This window comes from Tenrec ecaudatus, chromosome 13 (genome assembly GCF_050624435.1).
Source record: "Tenrec ecaudatus isolate mTenEca1 chromosome 13, mTenEca1.hap1, whole genome shotgun sequence".
Classification (NCBI taxonomy): domain Eukaryota; kingdom Metazoa; phylum Chordata; class Mammalia; order Afrosoricida; family Tenrecidae; genus Tenrec; species Tenrec ecaudatus.
The window spans coordinates 1,092,112-1,114,917 of NC_134542.1; the positions used below are offsets into that span (position 1 = coordinate 1,092,112).

General features: G+C 54.7%; 1 protein-coding gene across 1 annotated transcript in view; it reads right to left on the reverse strand.

Moving 5' to 3' along the window:
- SNED1 (sushi, nidogen and EGF like domains 1) overlaps nt 1-22,806 on the reverse strand; it is a 54,646-nt gene that overhangs the window by 22,810 nt on the left and 9,030 nt on the right. Inside the window, exons 2-8 of the mRNA XM_075528849.1 lie at nt 14,776-15,063; nt 9,809-9,949; nt 9,062-9,224; nt 8,133-8,258; nt 7,641-7,754; nt 5,663-5,776; nt 5,437-5,550 (exon numbers count right to left, since the gene is read on the reverse strand). Of these exons, the coding sequence (XP_075384964.1) occupies nt 5,437-5,550; nt 5,663-5,776; nt 7,641-7,754; nt 8,133-8,258; nt 9,062-9,224; nt 9,809-9,949; nt 14,776-15,063 (1,060 nt within the window). The remainder of the gene's footprint in view (nt 1-5,436; nt 5,551-5,662; nt 5,777-7,640; nt 7,755-8,132; nt 8,259-9,061; nt 9,225-9,808; nt 9,950-14,775; nt 15,064-22,806) is intronic.

Consider the following 22,806-nt stretch of genomic DNA (forward strand, 5'->3'; position numbering starts at 1 on the left):
ACACAAAGACACACATTCACACAATTACACTCATACTCATTCACAGGCACACAAATCACACAGGTGCACACCCGCAAGGGGCTTGCATCCACAGACACTCGGACTCGCATGCATTCACATTTCGACCCCATCACAGCTGCTTACACACACTCACACATATGCACTCATAGCACGCATACCCATCTGCTTTCCTGAGCTTTGTTGAGTCTGTTGCCTGCACAGGGGCCCTGGGTCCCGCACACCACCTCCGGCAACCTCCCAGCCCCCCCAAATCCCATGCCCAGGCACTCTCCCCACAGTTGAGGCCCCCAAAGCTCCCAGGGCACTCGCACACATATCCCTGGTCAGCGCCCACACAGGGAGCTGAGAGACAGGTGCTGGGCTCCGGATGAATTTCTGCAAGAAAGACAGTGGGCATGGTCACCCTTGCCCAGGCAGAGAGCCGGAGAGGAGGGTGGGGCCCTTGGACCTGGACAGGCTGGCTTCTCGTCCAGTGCCCCAGCAGGGCAGGGTCTTTGCTGATGTCCTGACAGCTGCCCCCAACCCCAGGCTCCCCTGGAACAGAGCAGCAGGAGCAAAAGGGGGTCCATGGAGTACCACAGAGGGGCTTCTGGAAGCCAGGGATCCCCACAAACATCCCGATGGATACAACATTTGGGGTTTCCAATAACCCTCCACTGCCTGTTTCCAGTTTATTTTTGGGGGTCACAGGACACAGCCATTTGAAGAAGACTTATCCTCACCTGGCAGCACAGTTAGCTGTACCAGGTTGAATGAGCTCCAAGCACGTGGCTGTGTGTATGCCAAAATGCTGTCAGGTCAAGCTAGCCAAGAGAACGGGCCACAGCTGCGGCTGCCCAGTGCCCTGTGAGTTACTGAGAACGGAGTTTAACCCTGCCACCCGTGGCTGGGACTCCACTTCTCCTGGCAGGGATGTCAGATTTGGCTGTCCATTTGAGGATCCATGAAGAGGCAGGAGTGTGCTTAGCATTGCAATGTCTTCTCGATGAACGGTTCCCCTTCTCATGGGAGGCCTTTCTCTGATCGTATTCCGTCTTTTCAGGTCTAATTTGTCTGATATTAATACCGCCACTCAGCTTTCTTTCAACTGCCTACACGTTTTAATGAACATACAAGTGGACTCTTTTTTGGTGTACAGCGCCACACATGCTAACCCATGCAGAGATGTGCGTAGCCAACCACAGTCAGTCCCACCACCCCAAAGACTTCCGGAGCCACACGCTTCCCCCTTGCCCCCAGTACCTGGCAACCTGTGTCTGGGTTGACCTTTGCAAGAGCACTGTGAGCACGGTGCCACGCAGCAGGTGCCACGCAGCAGGTGCCACGCAGCAGGCCCTCTTTTGAGACGGGCTTTGTTCATTCCCTGCAATGCACTGGCGACCCGTCCGGGTGGGGCTGCGGGTTACCAGCTCTACCAGCGCAGTCGAGCCTGCGGCATGGATTCGCCCGTGAAGGGTGCCTCGGCGGCTTCCAGGGTTTGGTGGCTGTGACTCGCCGACTAGACATTCAGGCATGGGTTTGTCTTGTGTGAGCGACTACAGGTTTCTTTAGGGCTAATACTTCAGAGCTGAGCTGGGTGGGGGTGGTGGTGGTGGTGCTTGACGTTGCCGAGAAAGGCAAGCTCACCAGCAGTCTGTGTGTCCCAGGTGCTCTGTACCCTTGCCTGGCAGGGTTTGGGGTGAGCCCTTCTGCTCTGTGGCATCTCACTCTCGGGACGTCTGGATAGAGACACTGGTTTCCTTCCCTACATCCTCTCTGGGGAAGCTTCTGGTCAAGTCTTTCGTCTCTGTTTTCTGCCAAGACTTGAGAGGTCTTTGTGGTCTATAGACAAGTGCTTGCTGGGCCTGCGTCTTGAAAGCAGCTCTCCTCGTCTGCAGCTTTCCAGTCTCCTGGTCACGGTTTCCACAGACAGCCATTCTCATTCTGAGGGGTGTTTACACTTGACTTTAGTTTTGGGGTGAAGTTTTACATTTTGAGAAGAGTTTTAAAAAGTCCCTTTCATGCATTACATACCAATGTTTTGATTGTTTTTCTCTTCCTTTGTCTGGGTCCTGGCTTGGTGTCATGTCTGATAGCACTTTGCTTGAGTCATAAACATTTCCCCTGCCAGGTACATGACCCACACTGCATGCACCTGGGCACTAGGTGTGAGACTTGAGTGTTGGTTCACCCAGCATAAGGATAAGGATGCCTTACTGCACAGCACCGCTGATGATGGAGATGTCTCTCCACAGACTGCCGTGATGCCCCCTCAAACATCTGGGTTCCCATCTTGGCCGGTGGGTGTCACATGGGCTTTCCCGCCTCCTGGTCCTTCTCTGTAGTCCTGGGACTCTGATGGATCAACCCCTTGGACCCTTTGAGCTCGTCCCTCAGGTCCCGAGCCTCTGCTGCTCTCTCCAATGCGTTGGCGCTATTGTCTGGATTGGGTCAGCCCTCTGGACTTACCTTCCCACTCAGTGCCTCCGTCCTCCATGCCGGCCATTCCTCTCTCCACCCCACCTGTCACCGGTCTGTTCGCCATCTGCGATGTTCATTTCCACGAGATCCACTGGAGCTCCCTCTGCCGAACGAGCCTTTCTGTCACTCCATCTCGTCTAGGCAACTTCTCCCCGGAGCGTGTTCCAGTCACTACGTCCATTCTGCTCTCCACCCATCCGGCATGTGTCCACTGTTTGTGATGCCCACTTGTTTAGGTGGGTTCTCCCTGAAGCCTGTGCCAGCCACTACGTCCAGCATCTCAGTCATCTCTGCAGACACCGAGAGGGCCTTGTGCCCATGGGAGATGGCCTATGAGACTCTAGGTGCCCTCCAATGGGCAGGCTTTTTTGGACAGGAAGTCAACCTGCAGGGTTGGGACACATGTTCCAATCCACCCTTCATGGGCTTTAGTGGTTTGGTCCACTTCCAAAGCCTATCCACTGCTCCCCAGATCTGACCCCTCGGCCAGCAGGCACCTGGTGGTGGCTCACGCATCAGTCCACACCTCAGTGACATGGCCACACACTGTTTAGGACCGGTGCGCACGTCCCCATCCTGGGGCGCTGTCCCAAGACCCATCCTCTCAACAGCTGGCCCGGTCCTTTCCCATGGCCTCCTCGCGGGGCCCTCATGTGCCCTTGTCTCTCGCTTCTTCCTGTGACTGTCTGTACCCAGGACCAAGAGAGAGACCCACAGGGCCACTGTGTTTTCTGTGCCTTCTCAGCCCCAGCACCTCTCACTGGAGAGGAGGCCCTCCCCCGCGGCTCAGTCATTCAAGGCTCCAGTCTGCTGAGGGGCCTCTCCTGAAGCTCTTGCTCTGTACTGATGCTCACCCCCAGCTCGGGGGCCGTACTGAGCCCTCCGCAGCCCAGGAGGGGTAAAATGGGGAACCTACCACGTCTCCGTGGTCCTTCTGATCTTGTCTTCCTCCCAATGCACCTGCCACTCTTTCCTCTTCAGAGTCCTCAGGCAGCTGCTCCGTGCTCTCTGCCCAGGTGGGGCTCAGAGCTGTGTTCAGTGGCAGTGATCTCTTCTCTATGTTTACAGTGGGTTTGTGACAGACAGTAAAAAACTGGGCCTCACTTTTCATCTCGACCCAGCCATCTCTGCTGTGGGTCAGCGTGTTAACTGCTTACATGCGGCAACGCAGTGTTGCCCACAGCGACATCACAACCTCCCATCCTGCTGGTCCTGCTCGAGCTGTCCCACCTGTCTGCTTCTCTTCCCTGCCCTGGCTCCGGGATGGAGGGGCAATCTTAGAGTCCCACTCTATCTCCACGGTTAGGCGGCTGCCTTTGAGTCTCCATTGTCCACGTCCAGTGGTTGCTCTAGGCTTTGCAGTGCCCATGTTTCACTTCTCACCGTCTGACTTCACATCATAGGACAGCTGCTAGCCCTCCATTAATGCCCTCCAATGTACTCGATTGTTATCTCTAGGAGTTTTGCATTTTAAAAGTGAAGCCCATTCCCCCTGTGGTCACAGTGACTGACTGTCCGGCTGCTGATGAGAAGCCCAGCCCCCTGCAGCCCCCAGCAGCTCCTGGGACAACGACTGGCTGGCGTCCTGCTTCTGTGCCACCCTGTGGGCAGTGCGACTCTGTCCTGTGGAGTCCACCAGATGGCGACGGTGGGATTTGGGGAGGGGATTGTGGTTCGCAGCTGCCCTTGCTTCTTGCTTTCCCTCGCCTGATTCACCTGTACAGGACGCGGTTTCTCTGAAGACGCTGCCTGCGACCCCCTCTTTGCTTTCCCATAGGAGTTTAGTTAAACACCAATCTGCATACCCACACAGCTGGCCAAGGGGAAGTCCGGCAGATATCTGGTGTGAGAATTAAGGTTTCTGCCAACTTGGCAGAGCCAGAGGTCTCAGTGCTCGGCAGTTAATCCATGGTAGTTCCTGAGATAGGGCCTGACAGAGTGGAATCACCTCCCGATGGTATCTGCTATGAGACGCCGATGAACTGAAAGTTTCCTTGAGGCCGTGGCCTGAGTGGGAGCTGTGAAAGGGCTGGCCTGCTTGTTGCCCAGTCTGGGTCCTGCGGGTGACAAGCCGAACCCTGCCCATCCAGGAGTCATCAGTCAGCATCCTGCCTGCTGCCCAGCTCCAGGTCTTTAGTCCCTGCGGCTCGACGAGTTAGGAGCCGCCTCTAGCCCGACACCTCTACAAATGGATGCAGGACTTGCCCCGCGCCTCTGCAGCTGAGTGAGCCCTTTCCTGCTAGAAGCCTCTCTTTATGATACATACATAAGCTTCAGTGTCTGGGCTTGCTTTGCTAAAGGAAACAGCCTAAGACACCTCGCCAAGGTGACTCCATATACCTGGCTGAGGTGAGCGGTAACTCTCACAGTGATTTAAAGGCAGCCTGTAGGTAATGTCTCTCAGCTTCTCCAGGACCCAGGTCCTACTCGTAGCTACCTGACAGAGGCTGGCTCCCAGGGCACAGGGTCCACCTGTGTCTTCTCAGGTTTTCAAACTCAAACCCAGTGTGAGTGGCTCATGGTGAGCTTCTCCTGGAAGGCCGTGGCGTGACGAACAGTCACAGCTGCCATCCTTACTGGGCACCAGCGGTACTGATGCCCCGGAGCGGAGCAGAGCTCAGTGTTGCTGTCAGGTGGAGGCACAGACCCCACAGCTCCTTGCTCTCACAAGGCAAGGGTCACTACAGTTTCCCCAGCCCACCTCTGTGTCTCACAGCTGGGAGACCAAGGTCCAAGGAGAGGAACTTTCTCAACCCCACCCAGCTGTCAGCAGCGGAGCCAAGACTGGCCTGCAGTCAGGAGCTCAGGGGCAGGCAGGACTGGGCAGTGCAGTCAGGGACCCCCAGCCCTCTTCCAAAGAATGATGTGTGCCAGGCTGGGAGAGGGTCACCACAGGGTGCAGTGGGGTGTGGGGAGGGATAGGGGACAGGGGGCTCTAGGCACAGAGCTTGTTACCTGTCTCACAGCGAGGGCCCTCAAAGAGCTCTGGACACAGGCAGGTGTAGTTGCCCACCAGGTCGACACACGAGCCTCCATTCAGGCATGGGCCCGAGCTGCAGTCATCCACATCTGGGGGTTAGCAGGGGGTTAGCAGGGACATGAGAGGGCAGCCCATGAAAGGGCCTCTCCCAGCTCGCCCTCTCCTGTCCACCTCCTCGCCCGCCAAGGGTGGGCCGCTCACCTGCTTCGCAGACTGGCCCCGTGTACCCGGCCTGGCACATGCACACAGCAGCCCCGCCCTCCACCTGGCACTGGCCACCATTCTGACATGCGTGGGCATCACAGGGTGACTGTGCTGCAAATGAAGGTTGTGGAGAAGAGGGCAACGTTGAAGGATGGCCGGGGGTAGGGGACACACACACATACAGGACCGACGAGAGCTCAGCGTGGAATCCTCTCCTCCCATGTGGAAGTCTTGAGTTTGATTCTCAGCCACCCACCCCAAGCCCAGCCCCACCCCGTGCCAGGGGAGGCCCCATGTGGCTGTGACGGCAACCCTCACTCCGGGCCAGCAGACCACACCACGATAAAGGAAGGAACGGCACTGGACACTCTGTGCCCGTGGAAGCAGCGCTCAGGAATCAAATGTGTGTCGCACTGGGAAACCCTGCGGCAATAGAGCTCATCAAAGTGTGAGAAGAGCAACAACGTCGCTTGGAGCACTTGGGTGCGCCTGGCACAGGCGTGCAGTTCCAATGGCCTCTGTGCCCGTGGAAGGCGGACCCTGAGTGAGCAAGACCGGAGGGGAACCGATGCACTTGAACTGCGGAGACTGGGAAGGATGTTGGATGGCTACGGACTGCCGGAAGGACCCACGAAGCCATCTGGGAAGAAGTGCAGCTTGAATGCCCCGTAGAGGCCGGGATGGCGAGACCGCACCTCACATGCTTGGAACGTGCTGAGTAAGCAGACACCAGTCCCTGGAGGGGGACACCGTGCTTGGTAAAGTAGGGAGCAGCGACAAAGAGGAAGGCCCTGGACAAGAGGGAGTGACAGTGTGGGTGCAACCCTGGGCTCAGACAAGGAGCCATTGGTAAGGGTGGCGTGGCGCTGGGAGGTGGCTTCTTCTTGTGCCCTGACGGGGCTGACAGGAGCCAAAGCTGGCTCAGTAGCACTGGGATCGTGTCCTGGGCTGGGCCAGATTCTTAGGGGCCTGGCAGTCCTTCCTGATGTGACCCAATCTAATGGAATCAAGTCCAAGCAGCTATGATTTAGGTGGGTGTGCATGTGCATGCACGCGCATACACACACACACACACACACACACACAGACACCTGATTCAGGTCACTTCATGAATGTAATTGGAAGAAAGTTTCTCCTTCCTGTAGAGTCTCCTCCGTGGGATGCTTGCTTGCTTTCCACTGGGTCTGGATCCTGCATCTGGCTCTTTGGCCTCTGGTTCTTTGGACTGAGCCATTGGCCTGCTGTATTGCCTGGTTTGCCTGGTGATTCTGATCTGTCATCGACCTGCTGACCTTGGGGTCTTCTGCCTCTGCCGACCCCAGTCTCATCAGCCCCTGAAGCTTTGTCAGTCGGGAAGAGAGCCTCCAGCTTAATATCTGACCCACAGACTTGAACCTGGCCTGGGCTGGACTGACCTGCCTCTACAGTGGTGTGAGCCGTTTTTTCGATACATCCTTCTCTCTCTATATACGTATATCTGCACCGCTGGCCTTGCTTCTGTAGAGAACCCAGCCTCAGATGAGCACCCCAGACACCCACCAAACACACGGAGGAGGCCCTAGAGTTGGGGGGACTTACTGCAGGAAGTCCTTTTTCCACCTGGATGTCACTTCAAAATGAGAATCTGATCTAATCTCGGGTGTGAATGTTTTAGCAACAGCTTCTGGTAGTCTCGGCAGTAAAACCCATGCCTATAAGCGGGCATTCGATGTGGAAACCTTTTTCCCGTGGCGACCAGTCTCTCAGTATTAAAAATGGGCCCGCTCCCCTCTGAAAAGCTGCCCGTAGCCTGACCCTGGTCCTGGCCTGGGCCCAGTCAAGAGCTGGACTATTCCAAGTCCTCAGGCCAGATCGGGGTGTCCCAGGAAGTCCGAGTGTGTGTGGCAAGCAGGCTTCTGGAGATGTGCCTACTGTGACCAACACAGCAGGCCAAGGCTGTCCCCAGGCCTCACCTGCGCCCAGGTGTTCTGCTCACCTGTTTCACAGGTGGGACCCCCGAAGCTAGCCGGGCACTGGCAGCTGAAACTGTTGGCCCCCTGGGTGCAGGTCCCGCCGTTCTGACAGGGCCGAGACTCACATTCGTCCACGTCTGCAAAGCAGGGCAGGAGCCTCAGAGGCTGGATGGACTGGGGAGGGCCCATGGCTGTGGGGAAGGGGTGGGCACCAGTGTCCAGGCTCCCCGGGTCTGGTTAGACAGAAGTTCATCAATCGCCAACAGCCTTCTTGCAGCCCCCACATCACTGATGGAGAGCTCCCCTACCCCTAGGCCCAGGCCACAACTGCAGAGCCAGAGTGGCACCTCAGCTAACAGCCAGGCCAGCGGCCATCAGGGGTCCCGCCCACTCATCTAGATGGCCTAGGGGCCCCGCCCACTCACCCAGGCTCCTGGCCTGGGGGCCCACCCTCTCACCCGCCCTGGTCTCAGGATGGCCCTCATTCACAGCCCTGTCCTGATCCAGGGACTCACCCAGCTGGCAGTGCCGTCCGGTGAAGCCTGAGAGGCAGGAGCAGGTGTAGGAGGGGTCGCCAGGGACACAGTCGTCAATACACTTGCCGCCATTGAGACAGGGCCGCAGGGCCAGGCAGACAGAGGCTGCGGACACGACAGGCATCACAGATGGGAGGCAGGATGTCCTGCTGGGTCCCCCAGGCCATTGGATCCCAAGAATCAACCTCTGGGACTTCCCCCACTTCCCACCTTCCACCTAGGGTAGGGCCCAGGGGGCCTAGGCCCCAGGGACTCAGCCCTGTCCCTTCAGCTGAAAGATGTGGCTATTTTGCAAGGACTAGGCCCTGCTGTCAGCATGGGCGTGAACCCCCCTGCCCCAGGGATGTGACCAGCTGCGGACACCACACAGTTGGAGGACCCTAGAGGAGAACGAGGGCAGAGCCTGCCTCCCATGCCTCCCTGCCCCAGCCCACTGGACTCCGTTCACTGTGGCACCAAGGAGGGGTGACCGCGCGCTCCTCTGGAGACCCTGCCAGACCTGGGCAGAGGTTGGACAGGCCCCGTGGGGGTGTGCACTGAGGCTGAGGGTCCTTGTGGAGCCCCTACCCTGTTCATGCACCAAGGGGCAGGAGGCTCAGGGGGCTGTCAACCGAAGTCCTCCTATTTCTGAGTGCCTCAGGCCTCCCCCTTCAGTATGCCACCCCTACCCCCAACCCTGCCCCAGCACCCCCCTGCCCCCTGCATGCCGCCCCTTAGCATTCCACCTCCCAACATCTGACTCCACCCTTATGTCCCACTCTGCTCCTCAATACGTATGCGCCCCCCACCCCCACCCCTGGATATGTGACTCCACCCCTCTTAGTACCTCCCTCCCCAATATCCCACCCTCCACTCCAGTCACCTCCCCTGCCCCCGGGAGGCCGTGCCTGAGCCGCAGGTCCTCTTACTTGTATGGCGGCAGCCCCCCACGCGCACCTGGGCATCATCGATTCTGAACGCCCAGCGCCCGGGCACGCCCACATTGGTGGTGGTCTCCACCTCCGCCACCTCCGCTGTCCGTGAGCCTGGGATGCTGAAGTAGCGACGTCCATCGCCAGCGTTGAAGCCGGCCTGCAGTGTGGCGGGGGAGGGGCAGAGTTGAAGGCCTCCCAAAACAGAGGCCTGGCCTGGGCCTGAGCCCCTCCATCCCCCCACCTCCTGGGGTAGGCCAGGCAAAGGAGACCACCAGAAACAGCCTTCCAGGGGTGTCCCACCCTGTCCCCCACTTCCTGCAGCCCTGCAAATGTGGCCCTGGCACCACCATCCTCACTGACCCTTAGATGGGTGGGGGAGTGCGACACCAGGAAGCAGTGGCTGTCCCAGGAGACCCAGGGGTCACGGGGGCTTCGAGGCCTCCAAGCTCAGAGGCAACCTGGGTGGTCGGGGTGCCATGTGGGGCTGGCTGTGGCCTCGGGGTCTGGCGGCCACCGAGGGGGAGGGCCGCCCTGACTGTGCTGCTCTCCCCGGGTGGCTTTCACTAGAGGCAGCTGGTCATGCGGTCCTCTTCTTCCCATGGCCCAGACACCGCCCACCTCCACTGCCTCCACCAGAAGGCCTGGCACATGACCAGCCTCTGGGGCTGTGGGCTCTGAGAGGCAGGCAGGGTGAGGTGGACCTGTCCCTCCTCACACCATGTACCAGCCTCCAGGACCTACCTGAGCAGCGATGCCCCCTAGGCCAGCGGCATCGCCTCCGCTGCTGGCATGAGTGCCTGTGGTCCAGGTGATGGACTCGTAGTTGAAGATGGTGAAGGAGAACTTGCCGTCCGTGATGAGGATGACCTGGAACGTGTTGACCTGCCGAGGACAGGGTGGGTGGTGCTCTGCCTGCTGGTCCACCACCAACCCCTCTCCCAACCAGGTGATCACCTCATGGCAGGGCAGGGGCTTGGGTGTCCCCTGCCGGGTCCCTGGTGTGGTTACCCTGGCACCTCCTCTCCTAAGAGTGCCACATGGAACAGTGGAAAAGGGACCAGATGCTGGCTCCTGAGGGGAGAGGAGACGGAGGCCCCGCTCCTCCTCTGCCAAGACCACCTGGGAGCAGTGACCCAACATAAGAAAGAAAGGATCCAAGAGGAAACGAGGAGCAGTGAGTTACAGATTTTGATGGTTTCCAAGGAAATCTCAAATTCTGTGAAAAGGGGACCCATCTGACGGCGGTGCCCTTGGCCGGGCCCTGTGGTGCTGAGGGGCCTTCAGCAGGGCTTCCAGGTCCAGGTGGGCAGGAAGGAGGCTCTTGGACAGTGGGTCCGGGCTGACTCCTGACAGGTGCAGAACCGCCAGGGCGCGGGGAGTGGGATGGGGTGATGATGTTAGCCAGCGGGAAGATGGCAGAGGGTGGCATAAGAGGACAAAGCCTTACGGACTGGATCGGAACCCACAAAGGAAGGGTAACCTGGCATTTCTCAAGCTGAAAGACCAGTGGCCACACTGGGGGCCTTGATGGGCCAACACAAGGATACAGGAAGCACAGGGAGGGTGAGGGGGGGCCCCTGGACTGGCGGACATGAAACCATTGAAGCCGGACACATGGTCAAGAACTGATGGTAGCGGATGGCCGCTATCCCAAGGCTCTGGGATTGATGGTCACCGGACTTTGGTTCTAATTCCTTCCATTGAGGGTGCCCGCGGTCTGGGGGTCCGGGACCATTATGTATTAGCTCTCTTTGCTTCTTTATGACATGTGTGGTGTAGCAGGCATGGGTCTCCCTTGTGAATGGGTGTTGTTGAAAGTTCTGTTTGTGCCAGTCGTGTGAGGGTGAGTTGGCAGTTTGCATCATCTGGGCTGAAAATGTCATCCTGTTAGTGCGTCCTTTCCTTTGCTCCATGATGTTCCAAGTTCCGCACCCTGGCTAAACCGCCGGCTCTCACGAGAATTAATATGCCCCATGGGGCTGACGCAGGATGTCCCAAATGAAATGACAAGCAGTCTCTAAAATGAGGCCGGCACACATGGAAACCTTAGAACCAGGAATGGACTTGAGGCTCAATGGATTTGGGACTTAATCCTGGTCTGAATCTAAGAACAGTTAGCTCTTATCACATGGCCTGTTTCATGCTCAGCCTCACAGAGAGATCGCAGAAGACGTGGGCGCTCTAGCGAAGAGTGGTGAAGAAACTAGAAGGTGCCCAGCACTAGGGCATGAAAGGCTTGTCTCAAAACAAGCAGCCAGCTAAGTGAGGGATCAGCTAAATCCACATGGAAGAAGCACACCAGCCTGTGTGATCCAAGCATTATATATGTCTAAAAAACCCCACCAAATTTGGAGGAGGGCATGATATCAGAGCTTAAATTCTGGACACTCAGATTTCAGATGGCTATGGACAACAGAAGCCCAAAATCCATTTGCAAGGTCCCTACAAGGGTTAAGCCTTTACGCATACTCCAGGTGTGGGAACAGCCTGGCTCTCAGGCACTGTGAAGCCGATTCTGATTGACCCGGCTAGGTTCAAAGGTAACACCTTAGCACGTGACCTCCTGTCGGACCCTCTTTAAACTTGGTGCAGTTTTTAACATTTTATGCTTTCTTTTCAATTGAGGTTTTCTCTGTTTGCTGTTGTTCATTGATTTTGTTGTGTAAGTTTTTCTGTGTCTGAGATCCAGGATAGGTGTATCTGCACAGACAGTAGCTGGATTAACAGTTGCCCAGGGGCACAGCAGGGGAGGCTGAGGTGGGGGATGGGGTGCTGACAGCAATGAGCATGAGAAAGGAGAAAATGTTCTCAGATCATTGTGTTGATGATGGCACAACTCTTCTTGATATTATTGAACTATTGAATTTATGATGTGTGAATTTTAGGCTCATAAGGTTAAAACAATAGAAGTGGTGGTGCTGTGATAGTTAGGTGTTTTTGGTGCTAACAAGGCAGCTGTAAGAAGAGATGGGTGGAATTTAGCCTGTCAATCAGGTCGTAACTAGATGACCTCCTTGGGAGGTGTGACCGAGATAAATGGCTCGCTGGGGGGCCGGTCCCTCTCCCTCCCTGCCCTCACCTGCCTGTTGACTGAGCCACACTGAGACCTGCTGGAGCCCTGTGATGCGGCCACCACCATTGGATCCGCAAACTCTGCACCCGCCAGCCTGTGACCTCCCTGCATTCTGCATCATTGCACGTGGCTACGTGAGTCTGAAGAGCGAATGATGGACTAGTATCCGGCTGATGGGCTTGATCTGGACTGGGCGGGATGTTTGCTGGGTGTGTAATGACTCCTGACATGAAGCGCTCTCTTACACTTGCATGAGTGTCACTGGATTTGTTTCTCTAGCCAACCCAGCCTCACACGGGTGCTGAAGGAAGAAGTTCAAAATGCACTGAAAACACTGGTGAAAAGCAGCCCCAGGAACAGACAAATACCAGTGGAGATGCTTCCATGAACACACGCAAGCTGGGAGCACTCCTCGGTGACTGTGCCAAGAAGTGTGAAAGGCAGCTCCCTAACCAACTGACTGGACGAGAGTGATTCCAAAGGAAAAAAGGTGTCCCAGTGGAATGTGAAATTTACAGAGCAATATCATTAGTGCTGCATCCAAGCACACTTTGCTGATGGTAATTTAAAAAGGTTTTGCAGAACGACATCAACAAGGACCTACCAGAAGTTCAAGCTGGATTCAGAAGAGATTGTGGGAGTTACCTAATCTGTTGTCAACTTGAGACTCAAGAACGAAGGAGCAGAGTTTAGTCTGATAATCAGGTCACAGCTTGATGAGCTCATTTGAAGGCACTAAGGAGATGAGACACACACTCGCTCCTTGGGAGACATTCCTGCAGACAAGACATATGGAGCTATGCTAGAGCCCTGGAGCTGGAGAAGCCATGTGGAGACCCACACCAGTGCTAAAATGCTTCCACCACCACTGGATTCACAATACTCTCTACCCACTGGCCGGTGATCTTCCTGCATTCGGTGTTGTTGCATGTGTTGTGCGAGTCAAGAGGAATACCAGGAGGTGTTGGACATGTGGGCTAATATTGGACTTATGGACTTGATCTGGACTGGGCTGGGATGTTTTCTTAATTTCCAATTACTCTTTATACAAAGCTCTTTCCTATACACATACGAGTGTTTATGAATTTGTTTCTCTAGTCGACCTGGACTCCCACAGAAGGCTAGCACTGCTTTTGTCAGATAGATAGTTGCTCAAAGCAGGAGAGACCAGGAAGATGGTGCAAGGCGTTTAACTGTGTGGGCCGCGACAAACTAGGGCTAGTCATAAGACGCATGGGAAATCCAGAACACGTCTGTGCTCACGGAGACCTGTACACAGACCAAGAGGCAGTCCTTCTAACAGAACATGGTTACCGCGTGGTTAAAATCAGGAAAGGCGGGCAGCAGGGTTCCAACTCTTATGATGGCACAAGAACACAGCCAGCATCACCAGACACCAGAGATGGGTAATAAATACCAGAAACAAGACAGGCTTCATTTGTTGCCTTTGTAATTGGCAAGGAAATGAAATCACATCAGCCCTTTCTGTGGGTCCGGAACCAGCACTGCAGAGTCCAGTGTGGGGTCACATGTGAGAGGAGGGCAGTGTGTGTGAGTATGATGTGTGCGTGTGATAGGGATGGGCGTCTGCAGGCGGCACGCACCCCCTAGGAGGTGTGTGCCAAGAAAACAATGATGGGCAAGGCACCTCGGGTGCCTTCTGGTGGGCGCGGGGAACTGTCCAGCGCAGAGTGAGAGAGACATGCTCAGAGGCACTGATGGAGGGTCTGCACTCCTGTGAGTGCGGGGAGGCCTGCTGGCTTGTTCAGGGAGCGAGCTTTGAGGTGCGGGTGCTGTGAAAGGGTCTGGCAGTGAGGGCCACAGGGGTCACGGTCCAGCAGGGGATACAGAGGTCGGGCTGTGTGAAGGGGTCTGACCTTTGAGGAACACGGGGCATCCAGAACATGTGAGGTTTATGTGGTTGGCTTGTCATACCTCACATTTATACTGAACGCACCTTTCTGTACACGTGGTGTTCAAATAAAATAACTGAGAGGCTTGAAAAGAAATGCTCCCAATCCCAGAAGCAAGCAGGGTTGAAAGGACTGGGGTCTGAGGCACCAGGTGGGGGCCCCAGCCTGTGATGTGGCCAGTGCCGCGCACCAAGCCAGCCCCCCACTGAGTCCGTCCTGACACGTAGCTACCCTGAAGGCCAGGATGTAGGATGCCCTGTGGACATCCCAGACACACAGCGGGCAGAAAGGACAGCACAGCCAAGGGGCCTTGAGCCAAAGGACAGCTGAGCAATGCTGGTGGCTACAGACAAGGAGGGCTGGTGCCTGGGCTGGGCCTTCTGGCCCCCAGACCCAGAGTGGAAACTTCCTGTGCTTCAACGCTGCCCACTGCTGGTGACTGTGTTCTGGTGGCACCAGGCAAGAACCTATTCCAGGTGGAAACCTCCCTTCTATCGCTGCACCCTGCTGAGTGAACTATTGGGAGCCTGGGGCTTCCAGGAGAGCTGGGGAGCCTCTGAGACTCTGCCCTCTCCCCACCTGGCTCTGCCACCTTAGGTCTCACCCCTGGAGGAGGATTGATGAGGGTCCCTGAGCACCTCAGCGAGGCTGGGCCCACGTGTGGAGCCAGTGCTCCCTCCCCACCCTCCTGCCCACCAGCAGGAAGAACGCTGCAGACTCACAGGGGAGGAGGCGCTGCCTCCAAAGAAGGTCACCCGGTACCAGGTGGCAATGAAAGCCCAGGTGGCGGAGAAGGCCAGGAGCTCTGGGAAGTAGCGCCTGACGTCTCCCGTGGCCCTGCGCAGCGTGGCCTCGTCGGTGGCCTCCCGGTAGTACACGTCACCAGCACGCCGGTTGTCCACATCCGCCCAGAAGGCTGCCACCACACAGCGGTCGTTGGCGATGGGGAAGGCCGCTGGGGTGAACTGGGAGACCTCCTTCAGGAAGGACACGATGCCATTATTGTTGACCTGCCAGACAGGAAGCCAGAGGTGAGGGCCGGCGGGCAAGCAGAGGGGCCAGTCTTGGCTTGGGCATCCCCAGGATGGCCTGAGAACTCCGTCCCTGACACATGGCTGCTTGGCCTTGTGCCATCCCCTCCTAGACTGGCCGAGTGCTCAGGACACGGGGTTGTGACCTGTTTCTGCACCCCAGTGTCCTGCAGACTGTCCTTCCTGCTTTGCTGCTGGCCTTGGGCAGGCGGTGCCCCGAAGCCTGCCCAGAGCCCCTGCTCCTCAGCTAGTCCTGGACGGCAGAGTAGCTGAGTCAGCACTTGGAGGGTGGAGGGGAGGGGAGGCCGGCTGTGAGGGTGGGATGAGAGGAGCTGACACAGCTGGGGAGGCTGGAGCTAGCTGGTGCTGTGTGGGAGGGCCTGTGTTCAAACTCAGGCTGGGAGGAGGGGCAGGGGCGCAGGAGCCCAGGTGTCATCTGAGCAAGGATGAGCAGCACCCCAAGAGGCAGGGACCCCTGGCTGGAATCGATGCAGTCCACCACTGGGTCAGCTATCCTTGGATCTCTCTGCACTCTGGTTTTCCCACCAGGAAGGAGGGGCTGACAGTATCTCTGACCTCACAGGGCACTGGGCAGAAACAAGAGAAGGGATGGATGGTCGACCACAAAGCCAGCCTCTACGCAGCGGTTCTCAACTTGTGGTCGTGACCCCTTTGGGGGTCGAACGACCCTTTCACAGGGTCGCCTGATTCATAGCAGTAGCAAAATGACAGTGATGAAGTAGCCATGAAAACAATGTTATGGTTGGGGGTCCCCACAACAGGAAGAACCATATGAAAGGGTCACGGCCTGAGGGAGGTTGAGAACCACTGGTCTACAGGCTTATGATTAGCATGGGGGCAGAGTAGGATCAGACCGTGGACCTCCCCCGGGAGAGGAAGGGTAGCAAGGCACACAGATACTTGTCCTCTGAGGGTCACCAGGGTGCAGACCCGTAAGTTGGACTGCAACATCCTCAACCCAGGGGCCGGGACAGTCAGGTGAGCCCAGGCCTCTGAGTCACTCTCCACCTTGTGCATTCGCAGAGTCGGGAACAGGCCTGCAACCCAGTAACCTTTTGGAGGGACACAGATACATTTGAAAACTCAGAACCAGTTCAAAGCAGAGGTTCCCATAAATACCCCCGTGAAGCTGGGACTCAAGGGCTCCCCTTCACAGATAGAAGGGGCCCAAAGTAGACAGCTTTCTGCAGACTTACAGCCCAGCTTCATTCCCCCTGAGCATCTAGGGACTTCAAGCATGAAGTCTGGACGGAGGAAGATCACACTATCTTAGACCTGAATTATTCCTGCACATACTATGTCGAATACAAAATTCAAGACGTAGTCAAAGACAGCCAGACACACAAGGCCACAAGATGACATTAATATGAATCAGCAAAAACGGGAGAGACATCAGATCCTGGAATGATCAGATACGTGATAAAATAACAAAATTCATGATGCTCGAAGAAGCAAAAGACAAGCTTTCCTGTTTCAGCGGGGACACAATTCAAGGTAAAAAAATATCCGCAGCAAAAAACACTAGAAAATCAATGGCAAGAAGACCATCTTACAAGGAGAAAACAGACTGCTTCCCTCCAAGGGTATGACAAACTGACAGCCAATGTCTCATAAGCAGCCACAGGAGCTAGGAAACAGTGGAGCTGGCCTGCACTTTAGGGGATATCCCTTTACAAGGTCTTGGGCGTAGTGGGTGAAACAAACTCAAAAGCATCAGAAGACCAGGCTTCCTGCTGTAATGACCATAGCTCCTTAGACGAACCATCAACCATCTGAGATCTGAAGGCAGCACCTGGCCAAGGACAGAGTCCAGAGGGCAGGAAGGGCTAGGGAAAAGGGAGGCAGGAAAACAGGATACTAGGGGAGGGAGTGGGGACTGCACGTACTAACAAGAAACAAAACGTGTGTGAATTGCTGAATGGAAAGCAGATTTGCTCTGTAAACCTTCACCCAGTTCAGAATAAAAGGTTAAAAACAAAATAAGTGGAAAAATAAGACAGTGAAGCTGTAGGTTCAATGCACCAAAAGAAAATACCTGTGTGCCTAGTTTTATACCCTGATGAATTATACCAGGGAGTATCCCCACAAACTGGATTTTTTTTCAAAGCTATGTATTTAAATTTTTTTAAACAAAACAACCTTATCTCCACTACACTTAATACATTTGTCAAATCTGTGATTCCATTCTTGGAAACATTTTTTCAAACCTCTCTGTTTGGATGGCTGACAGCACCTCGCTCATTTTTTTTCTTCACCTCTTCTGCATCGTCAAATTGCTGATCTTCCATGTTCCTCTTCATTTGTGGAAACAAAAAGAAGTTGCACGGTGTGAGGTCAGCTGAGTCAGGTGTGTGGGGCAAAAGAGGCATGCTTCTTTTTGCCAAAAATTGGTGCACTGAGTTGGGTGCAAGAACAGGTACATAGTCTTGGTGGCAAAACCATTTCCCCGTCTGCCACAAATCAGGTCTTTTTTTGTCCACACTGTTATGCAATCTTTTTGGAACCTCTAAATAGAAAGCTTGATGAGCAGTCTGACCTGGTGGAACAAACTCCAAATGCACTCTTCCCCTCACATTAAACAACACCAACAGCAAATGAACATTGTCTTGATCTTTGATTTCACTTGACAAGTTTTTGGGGTGATGTGATAATGGCATCTTCTACTGACTTGAATGTTGTTTGGTTTCAGGGTCAGGAGAACAGCACCATGTCTCGTCACCAGTAATGACCTTGGAAAAAGTCTGGGTCGCTTCAGAAATGTTCTTTCAAACACGGCATGTTTCCACTCGATGCTCTTTTTCCTGGCCAGTCAGAACCCTGTGTACAAATTTCACAGCGACCCTTCTCATTCCCAAATCCTCCATTAAAATTTCCTGAACCGAGCTCCAAGCTAGTCCAGATAGCTTCCCCATCTCTTCCATGGTCCGTAGTCAGTCTTCAGCACAAGTTTCGTTGACATTTTTGTCCACTCGAGAAGTTGATGGATGTCAAGAATGAGGCTTGTCATCGACATTGCACTTTTTTTGAAATGAGAAACCCACTCATACACTTGAGTTTTTCCCTTAGCACTGTCCTTGTAAGCTGTGTTCAACGTCACAACAGTTTCTGTGGCATTTTTCCTGGGCAGGAAACAAAATCTCACAGCTGCACGCTGTTCTCTTAAATCGGCCGTCACAGAAATCGAGGCTTGAGTGAAACTGCTTTTACGAAGAATATTCACTGTGACCAGAGAGGACCTTCCCAGGAGATGCCACTGTGTGCACTAACTCAGAGCGAGTTGTTGGATTGATGCTCGCCTAGTGGGAAAAATGCATACTACGAAAGCTCCACCCAGCGGAGCTTTATTCCAATTTTCGGGGTACCCCTTTGTATGTTAGTACTTAAGGCAAGAACAGAGCTCGTGGAGAACAGTCATAAATAGGGAATAAACCGCAGGCTGATCCTGCAAGAAATTCTGTGGAACCAACTTCAAGATGACGAAAACAAAGTTCAAGATGCAAAAAGGAAAGCGGGGCCCAGAATGAATGTAAGCGAACACTGCCCCTACCCATGGTAACTAACACCCGGTCCAGAATGAAAAGTCACGCCAACCATGGTGCAGGCTTACATCACAACGTTTCACTGGGTAGTGGACTTGGCCTGCAGCCCCATAAGCTTTGTTTTGTTTCAAAAGGAAAGTAATTCTCATTCGGTTCCGTGAATTTTAATGGGAGATTTGTGAATGAAAAGGGTCACTGTGAAATTTGTACACTTGACTGACCCTTGATTTTCCCCTAATCATTTTATAGACTCCCCCAGCCCCCAATTCTTACAGCACAGGCCCATCACTGGGACACAGGCAGGGGAGGCAGGGCACTTGGCTCCCTCTGGGCGTGGGCTTTCTGGTTTGTCCATAGGCTACAGGGGCTGGGCTGCTCCTGCTGCTCAGACAGGCCAACTGATAGGTGTGGCTGGATGGGATCCCGCCCCCTCCCCAGTCTCCTTGTCTCCCTCCACTGCCACCCCTGCCTCTCTAACCACCACAGTGGCCAGCACGCATTCCTCACCTTATCTCCACTACACTTAATACTAGACGCAGATGGGGCTCCCGAGAGCTTACAAACGTACGTTGCTTACACACGTCCAAATCACTCGCCATCCTGTTCTGCATCATGAATTGGACCTTAGGTGACAGATGCCATCGAGTTGGTTCCAACCCACAGTGACCCCATGCACAATGGAAGGAAGGAAACACTGCCCGGTCCCATGCCAACCTCGCCACTCCCTCACTCGAGCCCACTGTCGCAGCCACTGCCTCAATCCCCCGGCCGAGGGCCTTCCTCATTTTTGCTGCCCCTTCTGTTTACCTCAGAGGTGCCGTCCCTACCAGTGGGGCTGCGATCCATAGGGTGGGCAGTTCGAAATGGCCAGCAGCTCCCAGGGAGGAAGACTGGGCTTTCTCCTTCCCGCACAGGGGCCCCTACGAGTCAGCATTGACGCGGTGCCAGGCAGTCTGGTTTGGGGTTTCCGGTTTACCAAGCGTGATGCCTTTCTCCAAGGACTCGTCCCTCCCAGTAAGATGTCCAGAATAGGTGGACACCTGTCTGAAAGTGTCTTGCTTCTCAGGACCATCCTGATGCTGGACTTCTTCCAAGCCATCTTTGTCCCTTCTTCTGGCCGTCCAGGAGACAATCAATCACCTCTGTCAACTGTACTTCAAACGCAAGGTTCCTCAGTTTTCCCTCTTCCCGGGCCAGCTCTCACAGGCGTAGGAGGCGATGGGAAACGCCGCGGGTCGGTGCGCTTCCGTCTGAAGACCGACGTCTTTGTGCTTTGTGCTTTGAAGAGGCCTGTCTGGCAGGCTTGGACAGCGCAAAACCTCATTTGACCTTTTGACTGCTGCTTTCGTGCCAATGCCAGCATTTTCTGTTTATCCTGATGCTGGGAAGCCCAGGTGGCTGAGTGGTGATGCCCTGGGCTGCTGACTGCCAGGTCAGCGGTTCGAAAGCACCAGCTGCTCCCTGGGAAAAAAGATGGGACTTTCTACTCCTGAAAAGTTGACAGTCTGGGAAACCTGCAGGGCACTTCTGCCCTGTCCTGCAGGGTCGCTGTGAGTCGGCCTCCCCTCGATGGCGGTGCGTGTGGCTTGGGTTTGGGTCATGATGTTGTTGATTGGTCTGCATTGTGAGGGCTTTGGTCTTCTTTTTTTGCAAATAATAAGTGAATATATTTTGAAATAATCACTTAGATGTTTGTCGATCTTGTTTTTAATTTTATTTTTTATTAAAAGATCATTTTATTGTGGGCTCTTACAGCTCTTGTAACAATCCATACATCAATTGTATCAAGTGTATTTGCATATATGTTGCCATCATTATTTTTTAGACATTTACTTTCTCTTGAGCCCTGGGTATCAGCTCCTCCCCGTCCCACGCCCTTGTGACTCGTTGATAAATTATAAATTATTATCTTCATATCTTACGCCAACCACTGTCTCCCTTTCCCCCACGGTTTCTGTTGTTGGTCCCTCTGGAGAGGGAGGTATGTGGTTGTGTCCATCATTGCGATTGGTTCCCCTTCCTCCCCTCCTCTCCTTCCCGCTGTGCCCCTGGCCTTCTGGCATCGCTCCTCCCGTGCCTGTTTCTGGATCCCGCGTGTTGTGAGCTTGTCTCTGCAGTGGGAGGCAGGATGGGGTCATGGGGCTTTTCTTTTCCTGCGCTGAGCTGCAGCCACGTGGGAGCCTGCATCACATGCTCTTCCTCGCTAAGCACTTCAGAGACTCCGCAGGCCCAATGAGCAAGCCATGCCATCTGCCTGTCACAGGTTGCCAATCAGTCTTCCTCCCGCCCCATCTAGCCCAGCTTCTCTGCTCATTTGCTCAGCACCTAGGTTGAATGAGCATGACGAACAGATATTACCTTGTGGTGGTTACATAATCAATCTCCTGTCAACTTGAGCAAAGGGGTGGAGTTTAGCCTGTTAATCAGGTTGTAGCCCATAGTGTCTCTGTGTGGGCATGGCCTTCTCCTGAGGATTCTGGGAACTCCTGTCTTCCTCCCTAGAGGCAGACACACATTCTCTCTCTGCTTTGTCCTCCTGCTGACAAGCCACAGGGAGCTACGCTTCCACCACCACTGGATCCACAAGACTTTCCGCCTACCGGCCTGGGATCTTCCTGCATTCAGCCTCATTGCATGTATTGCTTGAGTCTGAAGAGGAATTTATGGACTGGTATCAACATATGGGGTAATATCAGACTTATGGACTTGATCTGGACTGGGCTGGGATGTTTTCTTCATGTACAGTTGATCTTTGAGATAAAGCTCTCTCTTCTACATATGAGTCTCCCTGGATTTGTTTCTCTCGTCTATCCAGGCGGATACAAACCCTGACACACACCTTTCCGGACTTGAAACTATGCAGGACTCTTCTAAATTGTTTGCATTTTCGTGGTGGCAAATTACTCCTCAGTGCAACCTCCCGGGGATAAGCTACCAAGACTGCCCCTTGTTCTTTGACAAGGTCTATTAAGCTTTGCCCTTTAGGGCCCTCCAAAGCAGTTGTCTTCTGAGCTGGCCTCTCTGCCTTGAACTGAATGGGGGCTGAGTGCAGCCTGAGGGCTGGCACTTAAAACAATGAAACCCGCTTGGCCCCCTCTTTTGGTCTCCTGACAGCTGCTTCTAAGACCATTAGTTGGAGGTCCTGTCCAGTGGCGGGCGGGCCTTTTGACACTGAGTCGGAACCCACACCGAAGGCTGCAGCCCTTGGCCTTCATTAAGCGACCGTCGGTCTCGCAAACGTCTACCACGTCACCTCCAGCTGTGTGTCTAGCACCAACACGAAAGTTTCCAAGGACACGTTCCCACCCTGCCCGATAGCAGTGCATCTCAATGGCAGAGCTGGCCGTTTCAAACAGGTGAGTCCATTTCTTCCTCACTGGCTTTCCATGTGGGACATAGGATTACTCGACCTCCCGGTAGGGGTGTAGATAATGCTGTATCACATCACAGACAGCACTGCACTTTAAGACAGAGCTTGACATGTTCCTGTGATGACAAAAGCAGCACCACTCCTCTTTCCCACAGGAAAACCATGTGATTGGCTCAAAATGGTCAATACGCCCTGTTTCATGCGCAGGCTAGCCATCTTTATGCATTCTGTTCCACTCTGGACGGTTTCCAGTTCTCCTTGGTATTTTGCACACCCCACATCCCGGGTGTTAACAGACGCTCCTTTTCGCTCTGACTCAGGCCTCGTCAGCAAACGAGGGTCCCGAAAGCGGCAACTCCACCCGCACCCTCCGGCTGGTTGGCCCCACTACCAGGTGGCAGCTCTCCCCGCCTGAGGGGCTCATCTTGGACAACGTCCTGCGTGGCTCTCAGTGGCCAGTTTCTCCGCAGGGCAGCCTGTTCTTAGTCTGGAAGCACCGCTGACCTTGCTGGTGCCTGAAATCCTGGTGCTTCCAGTGTCCCAACAACACACCAGCAACCACAGTAGGGCACACGGACAGAGGGGTGGCAGGTCTGCAGAGTCAATGCAGCCGAGGTGTGTGCGTGTAGCTTGGTGATAGCCGATTCTAAATTTTATGAGAATCCCAAGCCAAGAGTCCCTAGGACCCTCGAGATGAATGGAAGGACTGGCTTTTTCTACAGGTTACAGGGGCCCTTAGAGCCACCCCGAGGGTGCTGGGGACAGTGGGACCAAGAGTGCCGACATGACTCA